This window comes from Leucoraja erinacea, chromosome 8 (genome assembly GCF_028641065.1).
Source record: "Leucoraja erinacea ecotype New England chromosome 8, Leri_hhj_1, whole genome shotgun sequence".
In the NCBI taxonomy this organism is placed as follows: Eukaryota; Metazoa; Chordata; class Chondrichthyes; order Rajiformes; family Rajidae; genus Leucoraja; species Leucoraja erinaceus.
Genome location: NC_073384.1, coordinates 27,039,648 through 27,054,279, shown reverse-complemented (window position 1 = coordinate 27,054,279; position 14,632 = coordinate 27,039,648). Strand labels below are relative to the sequence as shown.

General features: G+C 48.3%; 1 protein-coding gene across 1 annotated transcript in view; it reads right to left on the bottom strand.

The window, feature by feature from the left end:
• Positions 1 to 11,626, bottom strand: part of kif26ba (kinesin family member 26Ba) — a 254,658-nt gene extending 243,032 nt beyond the window's left edge. The window contains exons 1-2 of the mRNA XM_055639279.1: positions 9,326 to 11,626; positions 8,822 to 9,202 (exon numbers count right to left, since the gene is read on the bottom strand). Of these exons, the coding sequence (XP_055495254.1) occupies positions 8,822 to 9,202; positions 9,326 to 9,385 (441 nt within the window). The 5' untranslated portion in view covers positions 9,386 to 11,626. The remainder of the gene's footprint in view (positions 1 to 8,821; positions 9,203 to 9,325) is intronic.
• Between the last annotated feature and the right edge of the window lie 3,006 nt (positions 11,627 to 14,632).

Genomic DNA, 14,632 nt, shown 5'->3' with positions numbered 1-14,632 from the left:
TTCCACTTCCACAGAGACCATTCCCTCCGCAACTCCCAGGTTAACTTATCCCTTCTCACCCAAACCACCCCCTCCCCAGGTACCTTCCCCTGCAACCGTAGAAGATGCACCACCTGTCGCTATACGTCCTCCCTCGACTCTGTCCAGGGACAGAGTCGAGGGAGGACGTATAGCGACAGGTATATATCCGGTAGGCGGCGCGGCTCTGGCCAGCAGCGGCCTCTGCAGCCTGTCCGCGTTTTTATTATTTTTTGTCTGTGTTTTTATGTAGTTTTTGTTATTTTATGTTGGGGTGTGTGTGTGGGGGGGCGGGGGTGGGGTGGGAGGGGGGAGGAAACTTTTTGAATCTCTCCCTGCACTGGACACCCGACCTTTTCTCGTCGGGTCTCAGGTGTCGTTGAGGCCGCAACGAGGAGCGGCCTCCAACAGGAAGAAGCCGGGGACTCAGGTGCCGACTCACCGTTGCCGTCGCGGAGCTGGCCGAGACCGGAGCGGGTGGAGCGGTGGAGGAGCGTTGCCGCTGCTGCTGCTGCTGCTGAGTCGGAGGCTGCTGCGGGTCTGTGGACGGCGGCACCGGGAGCCGCGGCTCCCTGGGGGGAGACCACTTTTCAGGGCTCCTGCAACGGCGACTTCTCCCGCCCGAGTTGCGGGGTCGAAGAGCTCCTGGAGCGGGGCTTAGCACCACTGCCCCGCGCGGCTGGAATGGCCGCGGACTCTGCGAGCGCACACCGGGGGCTCCAACACCAAGACCCGGTGTGCGACCTCGCACCACCCGGCGTGGCTTTAATGGCCGCGGGACAATCGCCATCGCCAGCCGGGGGCTATGACTTTGACTCTGACATCGGGGGGGGGGGGGGAGTGCAGTGGAGAGATAAGTTTATTTGGCCTTCCATCACAGCTATGTGATGGATGTTTATGTTAAATGTAATTATGTTGTGTCTGGGGTCTATTTGTGTGTAATGTATGGCTGCAGAAACGGCATTTCGTTTGGACCTCCAGGGGTCCAAATGACAATTAAATTGACTCTTGACTCTTGACTCTCTTGACTCTCTTGACTCTCTTGACTCTCTTGACTCTCTTGACTCTCTTGACTCTTGGACCCTGACAGTCCTTTCAGGTTAGACAGAGGTTCACTTGCACTTCCTCCAACCTCATCTACTGTATCCGTTGTTCAAGACGTGGACTCTTATACATCGGTGAGACCAAACACAGGCTGGGCGATTGTTTCGCAGAACACCTTCGCTCAGCTCGCCTGAACCAACCTGATCTCCCGGTTGCTGGACACTTTAATTCTCCTTCCCATTCCTACACAAACCTTTCTGTCTTAGGTCTTCTCCATTGTCAGAGTGTGGCTAAATGCAAATTGGAGGGACAGCACCTCATATTTCACTTGAGCAGCTTACAGCCCAGTGGTGTGATTTTTGATTTCTCTCACTTCAGGTAGCCCCGGCAGTCTCTCTATCCCTCCCGCACCCAAGTCTCACTAAGCTTCTCATTTTCACCCTACAAACAGCTAACAATGGCCTGCTTCCTTTATCATCGTTACTTTTTCGCATATCTTTCATTCATTGTTCTTTATCTCTCCACATCACCATCTATATCTCTCGTTTCCCTTATCCCTAACCAGTCTGAAGAAGGGTCTCGACCTGAAATGTCATCCATTCCTTCTCTCCAGAGATGATGCCTGCCCCGCTGAGTTACTCCAGCTTTTTGTATCTATTACCAATCTGAGACGTTGCCTGTCCATTTCTCTCCTCAGTTGCTGCCTGCCCCTCGTTCCTCCAACAGTTTGTTTTGTATCTTTGATGGAGATTGAAACGCAGAAATTGATAAAGGTCCTGATGCCCCCTCAGTAAACTCAATGAGGACCTGTATGTTGCACAGAGGGAACTACTCTCCACAGGAGTCTCCAGTCCCATGATACTTATCAATAACAAACGACCCCAAGCTTTCTTCACCCAAGCAGTCTTGCCTAAAGAATGTTTGCTCCTTTCCCCGATCTTTCTTTACAAGCACCAGCTGGTGGTACGGAGACACATAAACCAAGTTCAAGGCTTGCTCCATTCTGAGCTCCATGATCTCAGTTGAACCATTGGAGGGGAGCCACTATAATAAGGTAACTGAGCTCCGGTTTCAACCAGTTAATGATCTTGATCCCATTGGCATTGACGCTGTACAATGAGCCTGCACTGTAAACAAAAAGGTGCTGGATGTCTCAAACATGAAGCCGAGGGCTGGATCAAATGTATCCCAGGCCACTGTTGAAAGCAAAGGAGGGGATCACTGCGGCTCTGATGGAGATTTTCAAATGTCCTTTAGTGCTGGATGACTCGAGGACAGCAAATGTGGTACCTTTGGTCAACAAGGATTGCAAGGAATAGCCAGATAATTATAGGGCAGTGAGTTTAACTCCAGTAGCAAGAAAACTATTGGGAACATATCTGAGGGACAGAATTAATCTACATTTGCAGAGGCAGAGATTAGTCAAAGATAGTTTTGATAAATAGTTTTTGACATGTGTAACAAATGTGTTTAATTTTTCCAAGAGATAACTAAGTGTGTTGCTGTGAGTGGTTGATGTAGTCTACATAGGCTTCAGTAAGTATTTTGACATGGTTCCATATGGAACAATGGTCTGAAAAATTATTTGCTATAAACTGTAATAATTTGGGAGATATGATTAGTACGTTTGCTGGTGACAGGAAGATTGGTGATGTTGATACTGAGGTTCATTGTCTTTGGGAACAGAATATTATTGAGCTGTTGGTAAGATATGCAGAGAAATGGCGAATGGAGTTTAGTCCTGGAAAAAGTGATGCATTCTGAGATGTCCAATGTGGCTAAGATGTAAGCAGTGAACAGTGGGACCCTGGCAATTATTGACTCATAGAGAATGGTGTGGATGTTCCTGAAGGCAGCAGCACAGGGAGATATGATAAAGAAGGCATCCCACATACTTACCTTCATAAGCCATGGCATAGAATTTAAGAACATGGAGGTTACTGTACAACTATGTGAAATAATCGTGAGGCCACTGTTGAACAATTGTGTAGAGTTCTGCTCAACATACTATAAGAATGAAATAATTGCATTTGTGAGGATACAGAGATTTGCCAGGAGAATGCCTAGGATGGAAAGTTCCAGCTTTCTGAGGGGGAGGCTGGACATGTTGGGTTCATTTCCTTGGAACAAAGGGAATTAAGGAAGGGACCTGATTTTAAGTATTTAAAATTATGGGGGGGCAACGACCGGATAGGTAGTGAGAGACTTCTCCACTCAGCAGGGGGGGGGGTCTATGATAGAGGACATAGATTAAGGTAGAAGATTTAGAGTGGATTTGAGGAAGAACTGTTTCACCCAGATGGTGGTTAAAATCTGGAACTCACAGCCTGAGGGGGTGAAGGAGACAGAGACTCTCCCAACATTTAACGAGCATTTAGATGACCACTTGAAATGCCTTGACAAAGAAGGGTATGGATCAGGTTCTGGAGAATGGGATTAGTACAGATAGGTACTTGATGGGCAGCAAGGAAATGTTGGACCTATTCCAATGCAGGATGGCTCCGTGATTCTGTATAAAGTGGTGTTGATCTGGCATGTGATCGTCTTCCACTTCTCCTTCTCAAGCGGTCCCGCAGAGCAGGTGGGAACTTTCTTTGGTTCCAGTTTTACGCGGACTGGGGCGACTGAAGATGCCAGTATGGGAACCACCAACTCCTCCACTAATGGGGCTGGATATGCCATTGTGGAACAGGCCACTGGGTAGTTTATGAAATAAGATGCCCTTTCCCCCCCCCCATTTACACTGGGCCTCTTTGTGCCTCTGATGCAGGGGCTCATAGTTCTCAAGACTATTCCACTTTTGAGCATTTGTGGAGCTGGGATTCCCAGAAATCAGTGGGGATGTTGCACTTCTTCAAGAACGTTTAGAAAACCCTTGAATTATTTCTTCTGTCCACCTGGTAATCACCTCCCATGACAGAACAACGAATAAAATGCCTGTTTGAGGAGAGATATTGTACAAGTAACATGGCCTGCTCCATCAAGTTGGCTGCATGCATTTAGGACCTCATATCTGGGGACATTGGCCTGGAAGAAGGCTCTAACATTGGCTTCTTTAATCTTCCAGTGAATTCAGAGGACTTTGCGTTTGCAATATCTTTCCAATATTATTGAATCATAGAGAACGGTGTAGATGTTCCTGAAGGCAGCAGCTCTGGGAGATATGATAAAGAAGGCACCCCACATACTTGCCTTCATAAGGTATGGCATAGAATTTAAGAACATGCCTGCCTGTGGGCTGTTCTGATCTCAGAAGCATACAGAAGGCCAGGGGTCACTGCTGCCCAATGGTCTATAATTTTTATCCCAGGTCTTCATCTTCAAACACTCTTTCCTCACACGACCATGTCTACCTTTGAGGTTAACGTATTAAGGACAAAGAGCCAGTCAGCACCACTGGAAGGAAAACCTCAAAGATCTCCTCAATCATGACATGAACATCCTCGACTTTGTCCCACAGCAACCTATCAGTGCACTTCTACACTATCCCAAGTACCAATAACCAACAAACAACAAGGACTTGAGAGCAAAAGGTGTCCCGGCAGATATGCTGGAAACTCAGCTTGGAGGAATGTCAGTCACTAAGTCACAACCTTGCCACACACACCTGGGTAAGCCAAGAGATCTCAAAGATGCTGTAGTCATGATCTTGCTCAGGCCAAACTGACAGTACAGGGGATCTCCCTTTTGCTAACCACAGGGAAAACCATAACCAACTCCTCCTAGTGGCCAAAAAGCTGCATTCCGAATCACAGTGAGGATTCCATCCTTCTAGAGGCCTAGTGGACATGATCTTCACCACACAACAACTCCATCAGAGTGCGGGAGCAGCACCACCTATCACATATGGCCTCACAAACACTTTTGTCACCATCAGTTAAGAGAGATTGTAGAGCATCCTCATTCAATGATGCCACTTGCAGAAATTCTGGCTCTGCTTTATGATGGATGCAAGCTGCGATCCTAACCCATGGATCTACAACAGATCTCAGTGCAGACCTGTGTAATTAACCCAACACTTTGCACTGTCTTTCTGGCCACAATTCAGCAGCTTTTCTCCAAAGAACAGTTTACAGGAGTGGAACAAATCAATAGGACGGAGGGAAACTGTTCACCCCATATCATCTGCACCCCAGAATCAAGGTAATCCCCACTCAGTGTCTGAAATGAAGTGTGTAGACAACACTTGTGTATGCACACACCTAGAGAGCTAGCTCCATACCATTGTCAACCCATTCAACAAGCAAACATGGCCTTCCATTCAACATCGATAAATCAAAGGTCCTCTATCAACCCCCTCACAACATGCAACACTATTCTCTCCAAAGCACAAGGAGCCCCATGAAATCATGGAGCTCTACTCATGTAATAGGAGCCAGCTGTCAATGAAGGCACAAGATCTGAATCCAAACACAACATTATTACAAAAAAAATTAATCAGAAAACAACTTCCTTAAACATGCACAGATAAACAAAAGACAAAGGAATTAACAAAACACTGTCTGGAGGTACAAAACACACTGCAGCAAAATAATCTGTCCAAATATTTCACCCATTTATTTGATCCATTTATTTGGAAACCCATGCGAGGTTAAAAGGAGTGAAGTATTGACAGTTGCACATAAACAGCTGTTCAGTCAAATCTACCTATTCCAGGTACAATATTTCAGTCAATAAATGCCCTTTCATGATAGCACAGTAAATTATTTTAAAGCATTTGCTTTGTTTTTAACGACAAAGAATTCCCTAGCATTTTAAAAATGTCCAAGTTACACAAGAGATTGGTTAAGGAAGACACTGAAACAAAACGAACAACCTTTCTAATATTAATGTCCATAAATGTGGTTAGAGCATTGGGAAGGGACCCAGATGAGGGAATGATCCACTGGGACCAAGGCAATGCATATTCACATTCTGCACGAAACTGTGTCTACATAAGGATGTATAGAACAGACACTGTGCTGAGGAGAAGGGAAAATAGCTATAAACACTCGCTGCATACCATAAACACACATACATGATTAAGCAGACACAGACACCAGCACACATATACACTCACATCTGTGTGCATAGACACAGTACACAAACACACAAGGATTGCATATGCTCACACATGCAAATAACGCAATTACACACATGGGCATTTACAGACAAACAGACATCAAGGCATTCATGCACAGATTCAAGTAAGATAACATGAAATAACATATGCACATTGAAATTACATACTTAGACAGACACATGTACACGCACACATATGCAGAAATATGTATGGCCTTGTATACTGAAACATGGCACTCATGTCGTATTTCCCGGCAATCAAGACGCACCTGCGTCAAAGACGTACCCCCAAATTAAGTTGCTAAATTTTGATAAAAGGATGGCGGGACAGGATCAATGGTTTGGTTTAGTCCAGGGGTCGGCAACATCGTCTGCGTGACCCGGGTCTAACTGCAGTTCCCAGGTCGCCTGCGAGCCCCGGGACTGGCTGCAGTTCCCAGGTCGCCTGCCACGGGACTAGTAGAGAGAGAGAGACCAGGACGGAGCAGCCAGCCTTCTGCCCAGTAGCTACCCGCCAACCACCACCTCCACCGGTTGCGCCTTGCAGTGAGCAATCTATTAGTGCAGTCAATGGGGAAAGGATTGACAGGTAGATATAAACCCGAGAGATACGTGGCCAGAGCTCCTTCTCCAACCTCTGCCACCAATTCCCTAGTCCACAGATGGACAATTAACCCCTCTGCCAGCAGCTCCTGTTCAGACAGCCAGTTAACAATCTTAGCTCCTAACCCCATTCACTTTGCAAACAGAATGCAGGTCAGTCCTTGGGGATGTACATTTACTACATAGCTCACTGTGCATTCATCAGCATTTTCCTCTCCCTCTCCCTTTCTTTCAATCTTTCATCTCCTCTCTCCCTTTCAATCTTTCTCATTTTGTCTCTGACCCCCCACATTCCCTTTGCTATTTCTCCCTCAATTCCTCTCCACCACTCTCCTCACATCCACTCCGCCTATCTCTTTTCTGCCCAACTTCTCCCCACCCTCTCCCCTTCTATGTCACCCACTCCCCTCTCCCTCCCTTGCCCTCGCCTCTCCCAAAATGCTCTCCTCTCATCTAATTTCTGCCTCTCTCCTCTGCATCTTCCTCTCCTCTCCTCTCCCTCCGCCTCAATTCCTCCCTCCCCGCCTCTATTCTCTCTCCCATCCCCAGCTCACTCTCCCCTCAACAGCTCCGTCTTTCCTCCCTCTCCCCCCTCCCTCCCCACCGCCCCTTTCACACTGCACCATGAATGAATAGACCCAAAGCAGTTTTTTCCAACGACAATTGCTAGATGACCCCAACCAGAGGACTTCGGTTTAAGTCCGGTAGTTGACAAATAACGGGTAGAGGGAGTTTTTATTAGAATGCGGCAATGCGTTGGGAATCGGGATTCACTGTCTGAAAGGATGGTGGAATGACCTGGATAAATACGTGATTAAAAAAAACAAAAATGGGTCTGAAGGAAGAGGCGTGGTGAGGTGTGTGTGTGTGGGGGGGGGGGGGGGGAGACATTCGAAGCGACGGGCCGATTGGCTTCTGTCTCTGCTATATGATTGTCTAGGTGTTCGTGTGGCTCAAGATGAAATGTAGAAAGGCACCGGGCTGAGTTAAAGACAGAGTCAAACGTTTTTGTGATATTCCACAAGTAAAGCACTATAAATTCGATTGATAGTTTTAATTTTAAACGTAGAATCGCGGAGACGGCCGTTGCCCCTGCGGTATTTCACCCCCTCATCTGGAATAGCTGTGGCTGCTGCAATCCGAGTGCCATTGTGCAAATGTTCACGCTGGTGGCGAGGAGAGCAGCCGGCGAATTCTGCAGAACATTCGCCCGTGTACCCGAGTAAACTGAGTGTGTGTGTGTGTGTGGGGTGGGGGTGGGGTAACTTGGATGGGTGAGGTTTACCCCATTGCCTCCTCTTCGCCGCCCAGATCTGGACCGCAGGACAGACCCCGCTGGGACTGAGTTGAACATCTGCAAGCAGCGAGCCGCAGGTACCTGCGCAGCCAGCGGCGAATGAATGAATGAATGAGCGCTCGGCTGCACCACTGGCAGCGAGCGAGTGCGTCCCACCCACCCCGCTGTCCCACAGCTCCGCCCGGGTACACAGTTCACCGGGTGTGCAAAACATGTCCTGTAAACCCAAGGCACACTTTCTAACGTTTCCTCTGCAGTGCAGACCGTCTCAAATTAAATACACACATTCCCATTGCCTTAGTACCTGGGCTGAGAGATTGCTCATTGAAAAGCAAACGGCTGCTGCTACGGAGAGCATTTTTATTTTAAAACAACATATAACGCCCATTAAATTCAAGGCGGCGGGAGGAATTAAAACGTTAACATTTCAGTGTTATTTGACATATTCGCAACAAACGTACAATAAAACATATTTTAAATATCGCCACAACTAAATTAGTCAGCTCAGCGCTGAGAATGGACCTGGATATTGGGCGAGAGTGAATTTTAATCGAGGAGTTTCTCAGCCTTTCCCTGTGTCAGTGACATTCCAGCACGCACGTATCCAGCCCATTAATATTATATTAGATTTCGACTGGGGGGAAAATCCCGTATAAAGTGCCATTGTTAATGACCCGGTTCTAATGGATGGCTTTCTCGCTGCACATGATCGATAAAATGCAAAAGCCGCTGTGGGAGCCGATCCCGGTTCCCCAGCTGAGCTGACTGATACACCGGGACACGGGCTAAATCACCTACCTTGCTGGGGAAGGCACCGGGGACCATCATCTTCAACGCCTGCCGTTTCAGTTCCACCAGCCTGGTGTTGCAATTCTCGCACCAAATCCTTTTATCGTCCGAGCCCGCGGAGCCCAGCGAGCCGGTGGCCGAACCCGGGGAGCCGGTGCCCGGGGAACCGGGAGACGAGGCGGCCAATGATCCCGGCGATCCGCTGGACGAGCCGGGGGAACCAGTGCTGGAAGCGGGCGAAGCGGTGCCCGAGCCCGGCACCGAGCCGGCTCCCTCCGGTGCAGGTCTGTTTGCAACACGGGAATCTTCGTACATCTGAAACCCTTTCCTGGACCAGATTTCTGGGGCGAAACTTGCCAATTTAGTGGGCGAATAACTCTCCGCCGTCGCCTGCATTCGAAGCAAAATACAAAACCCAGGGGCGCACGCATTAAAAATCAACTTAAATCGATCGGAAAATATCTGCGCTAGTTTTAAATAAAAACAAATCAATCTCCGAGTTACAACACTCACCGCATGCTTCCGATTCCTTGCAAAGGCAGCTCGCTCCTTGTTTGTGGACACAGAATTCATGTTCAATCGGGGTCTCCTGGGCTGCTTCCCCTGCAAGATTCCTCTGCAGCTAATGGTATCGCTGTCAAAGGAAAATTAAACTTCACCAGCCCTCTGATTAAACCATTGCTGCCGGAGACGTGTCCCGAACCACATCTGCCCCTTCATTCCGAGACTGCTTGCTCCTGCATGTCCGAGAGGGTGGGAGAATGAGAGGGGGTGAACCCAAGCCTCCCGCCGCACACAGAGTGCAGTCAGCGGGAGCTTCAGTGCAGAGGACGCCTCCACAACTTGGACACTTTCCCACCATCAGCTGCTTCTCTCTCTCTCTCTCTCTCTCTCCGCCAGAGCAACTCGGGTTAAGATGAAATGTGCCAAACTCCAGGCGAGCCAGCCAGCCGTGTGGGCGGAGCTCGGCTCGTCTAAGCCGCCCAGTGCCTCGCAACACACCAGCTGACGGCTCGCTACAGAGCGCAACAGCTGGGCACGGCACGGCGCAGGTGGGCACGGTTTGCCTCAGCTGGTTACTGCTTAGCTCAAGTAGGCACGGTTTAGCTCAGCTGTGCATGGCTCGCCCCAGCTGGGCACGGTTTAGCTCAGCTGTTGCACGGCTCGGCTCAGCTGGGCTCGGTTTAGCTCAAGTATGGACGGTTTAGCTCTGCAGAGCACGGCTCGCCCCAGCTGGGTTCGGCTTCGTTCAAGTGGGTTCAGTTTAACTCTGCTGAGCACGGCTCGGCTCAGGTGGGCACGACTAGCCTGTATTTGGCACCGGCGTACCGGTTGAGCTCTTCGCTGCGGACCACGACAGCTGATGCATTAAACACAACCGCTTGCTCCGGGCAATTGTGGTCTCCGCATGGGGCAAAGGAGAGGGTCAAACAACTGTCCGTCCTAAACCCCGTCCCACCCTACCGCCACCATGTCCTGATCAGGTGGCATCTCCTGGGACCAAACTGTATCACGAACGTGCTCTATATTAAAACCGTGTTAGTGGAGAGAATTCACCAAATAGGTGAATATGTTAAGTTGTATCGTGAAAAAAAAGAGATCCGTCCACAGCGGTAAGATGCATCCACGCCGTTAAGATGCACTGATCCTATTCAGTTCCGCATAATGTTAAGATGCCCAGCACATATGCATCAACAAGTTTTGATGTTTGAGGCGCTCATGTTTTGAGCGGCTGGTTACTGACTTGGTTTTGACACCCGGCCTAAGCAGTCACATGTGCTGCAAACGAGGTGCTCGGTGCCTCCAGTTAATACACAGGAAGAGTCGTTCATAAATGAGAAAGGGAGCTGGGCTGAAACTCGCCGTGTTGTGCACTAAGAGGAGGAGAGTGAATCGTGGCGCCCTCTGTTGGTACCGCATCTCTACTCGAGGCAGAGGGCGTGAAACTAATGATGTACACAAAAAGCTGGAGTAACTCAGCGGACAGGCAGCATCTCTGGAGAGAAGGAATGGGTGACGTTTCGGGTCGAGACCCTTCTTCGTCTCCTTGTAACACATCTCCTGGCATCTGACCGCCGTGACAGACAGGAAATCTCAACCTAGAAACACGAAGCAACAATAAACGATCCAAGGTAGACAAAAAAAAGCAGGAGAAACTCAGCGGGTGAGGCAGCATCTATGGTGCGAAGGAATAGGCGACGTTTCGGGTCGAGACCCTTCTTCAGACTGATGTGGGAGGGGTGTCACTCTACACCTCAATCCCCCACCAGGAGGGTCTTAAAGCCCTCCGTTTCTTCCTCGATCGACCGCAGAACCAACTAATCCCCATCTGCTAATACTCTCCTCACCTAGCGGCGCTGGTCCTTACCCTGATCAGTTTTCCTTTGACTCCTCCCATTTCCTCCAAATCCACGGCTAGCTATGGGCATGCGTATGGGCCTCAGCAATGCCTGCCTCTTTGTTGGGTACGTTGAACAATCCTCCAAAGTGTACCGTGGCCCTACCCCCAAACTCTACATTGATGACTGCATTGGTGCTACCTCCTGCACCCATGCAGAACTCACTGACTTCATCCATTTCACCACTAACTTCCATCCAGCACTCAAATTCACCTGGACCATTTCCAACATCTCCCTACCGTTTCTAGATCTCACCATCTCCATCGCAGGTAACAGGCTACTGACCGACATCTACTACAAACCCACCGACTCCCATGGCTATCTGGACTACACTTCTTCCCACCCTGCTTCCTGTAAGGACTCCATCCCCTATTCCCAATTCCTCTGTCTACACTGCATCTGCACCTGCAGGATGAGGTGTTCCAAACCAGGGCATCTGAGCTGTCCTCATTCTTTAGGGAATGGGGGTCCCCTCTTCTACTATAGATGTGGCTCTCACCAGGGTCTCCTCTATATCCCGCAGCTCCGCTCCCATTCCCCATCCCCCACTCGTAACAAGGACAGAGTCCCCCCTCCCCTTGTCCTCATCTTCCACCCTACCAAGTCAAGTCAAGTCAAGTCAAGTCAAGAGAGTTTATTGTAATGTGTCCCAGATTGGACAATGAAATTCTTGCTTTGCTTCAGCACAACAGAATATAGTAGGCATGAATACAGAACATATCAGCGAGTCCATATACCATTATATAAATATATACACACATCAATAAATAAGCAGACAAGGTGCAAATAAACAGATAATGGCCTATTTTGCTGAGTTTCTCCAGCATTTTTGTGTACCTAATGGTCTATTAATGTTCAGAGATTTGTTTCAGTTGAGTTTAATAGCCTGATGGCTGTGGGAAAGTAGCTATTTCTGAACCTGTACCTTCTACCTGAAGGTAGCGGGGAGATTAGTGTGTGGCCAGGATCGTGTGGGTCCTTGCTGATGCTGCCAGCCTTTTTGAGGCAGCGACTGCGACAGATCCCCTCGATGGTAGGGAGAACATAGCCGATGATGGACTGGGCAGTGTTTATTACTTTTTGTAGTCTTTTCCGCTCCTGGGCGCTCAAGTTGCCGAACCAGGCCACGATGCAACCGGTCAGCATGCTCTCTACTGTGCATCTCTAGAAGTTAGAGAGAGTCCTCTTTGACATACCGTCTCTCTCCGTAATCTTCTCAGGAAGTAGAGTCGCTGATGTGCTTTCTTAATAATTGCATCAGTGTTCTCTGACCAGGAGAGATCTTCAGAAATATGCACGCCCAGGAATTTGAAGCTCTTGACGCTCTCCACCATCACAGTTGATATAAATGGGATTGTGGGTCCCCATCCTACCCCGTCCAAAGTCCACAATCAGTTCCTTGGTTTTGCTGGTGTTGAGGGCCAGGTGATGGCACCATTTGGTCATTCGGTCGATCTCACTTCTATACTCTGACTCATCCCCATCAGGGATACGTCCCACAACAGTGGTGTCGTCAGTGAACTTGATGGAGTTCCCATACAACATATAATCCTCCGACATTTTCGCCACCTCCAACGGGATCCCACCACTGGCCACATCTTCCCATCTCCTCTCCTTTCTGCTTTCCATAGAGACCATTCCCTCCGTAACTCCCTGGTCAATTTGTCCCCACCCAAACCACCCCCTTCCCTGGCACTTTCCCTTGCAACCGCAGGAAGTGCTACACTTGTCACGTTACCTCCCCCCTCAACTCCATCTAAGGACCGAAGCAGTCATTCCAGGTGAGGCAGCGGTTCACCTGCACCTCCTCCAACCTCATCTATTACATCCGTTGTTCCAAGTGTCAACGGCTCTACATCGGTGAGGCCAAGCGCAGGCTTGGCGATTGCTTCGCCCAACACATCCGCAGAGTTCGTAATAACCGACCTGATCTCCCGGTGCTCAGCACTTCAACTCCCCCTCCCATCCCAATCCAACCTTTCTGTCCTGGGCCGCCTCCATAGCCAGAGTGAGTCCCAGTGCAAATTGGAGGAACAGCACCTCATATTTTGCTTGGGTAGTTTACACCCCAGCTGTATGTACATCGACTTCTCCAATTTCAAGTAGTCATTACCTTCTCCCTCCTTCCCCTCCCCTTCCCGGCTCTCCCACAGCCTACTGTCCCAGTCTCTTCCTTTCCTTTTCACAGATGCGGCCTCACCCACTGAGTTTCTTCAGCTTTTTTGTCTACCTTCGATATTTCCAGCATCTGCAGTTCTTTCTTAAACATAAACAATCCAAGGGTGTATTTCTGAGAATTAAATGGTATCAGGGTGATTTGATATAATTTTTCAAGGTATTAAAACAAACTAATAACGTATTGAGGGGAGCGTAAGAGATGGGGAAACACTAGTTCCCCTGGGCCAGGATTTTCACCAAAACATACTACAGGTACCAGGATTTTCAGGATTGAAATGTAGATACAAGGAACTGCAGATGCTGGTTTACCAAAAAAATGACACAACCTGCTGTAGTAACTCAGCAGGTTCTCCAGAGATGCCGCTGATGTTACTCCAGCACTTAGTGTCTTTTTTCAGCAGTGAAGTTAGGTAACACCTACTCATGGCAAAGGCAGAAATTTGGGTCTTTACTGCAAAGGGGACTTATGTTGGGCTGTTATTAATTTTAATTCCCGAGTGATACATTAACATTAATGAAAGACATCAAGAGATATGGAGTCAGAGCTGCAGATAATCCATCAGTTGGTGATGGAATACATTCAAGGGAAGTGGCCTATTTCTGATTCAGTGTTCCTATAAAACTGATTTAACATTCCACTTCAAAATTATTTTAATTGATGTAGAAATAAAGATAGCAAGCAGTGTCTCCTTGAAGATTACTGTTATCCAAGATCAAATTAATATAACCATCATCGTTGTTAAATAATTTGGTTTAAGAGATGTTTTTTTGGCCTTCCATCACAGCGATGTGATGGATGTTTATGTAAATTATGTTGTGTCTTGGGTCTATTTGTTTGTAATGTATGGCTGCAGAAACGGCATTTCGTTTGGACCTCAAGGGGTCCAAATGACAATTAAATTGAATCTTGAATCTTGAGACCCAAACAAGTCACTTGGGCCAAGTGAAAATGAACACGTTACTATTTGAGGAAGGTAGACACAAAATGCTGGAGTAAATCAGCGGGACAGGCAGCATCCCTGGAGAGAAGGAATGGGTGATGTTTCGGGTCGAGGCCCTTCTTCAGACTGAAGGGTCTCGACCCTAAATGTCACCCATTCCTTCTCTCCAGAGATGCTCCCTGTCCCACTGAGTTACTCCAGCATTTTGGGTCTACCTTCGATTTAACCCAGTATCTGCAGTTCTTTCTTACTATTTGAGGAAATATTCTCAATTTAAACAGGACCCTGGGTAAAGAGAGAGA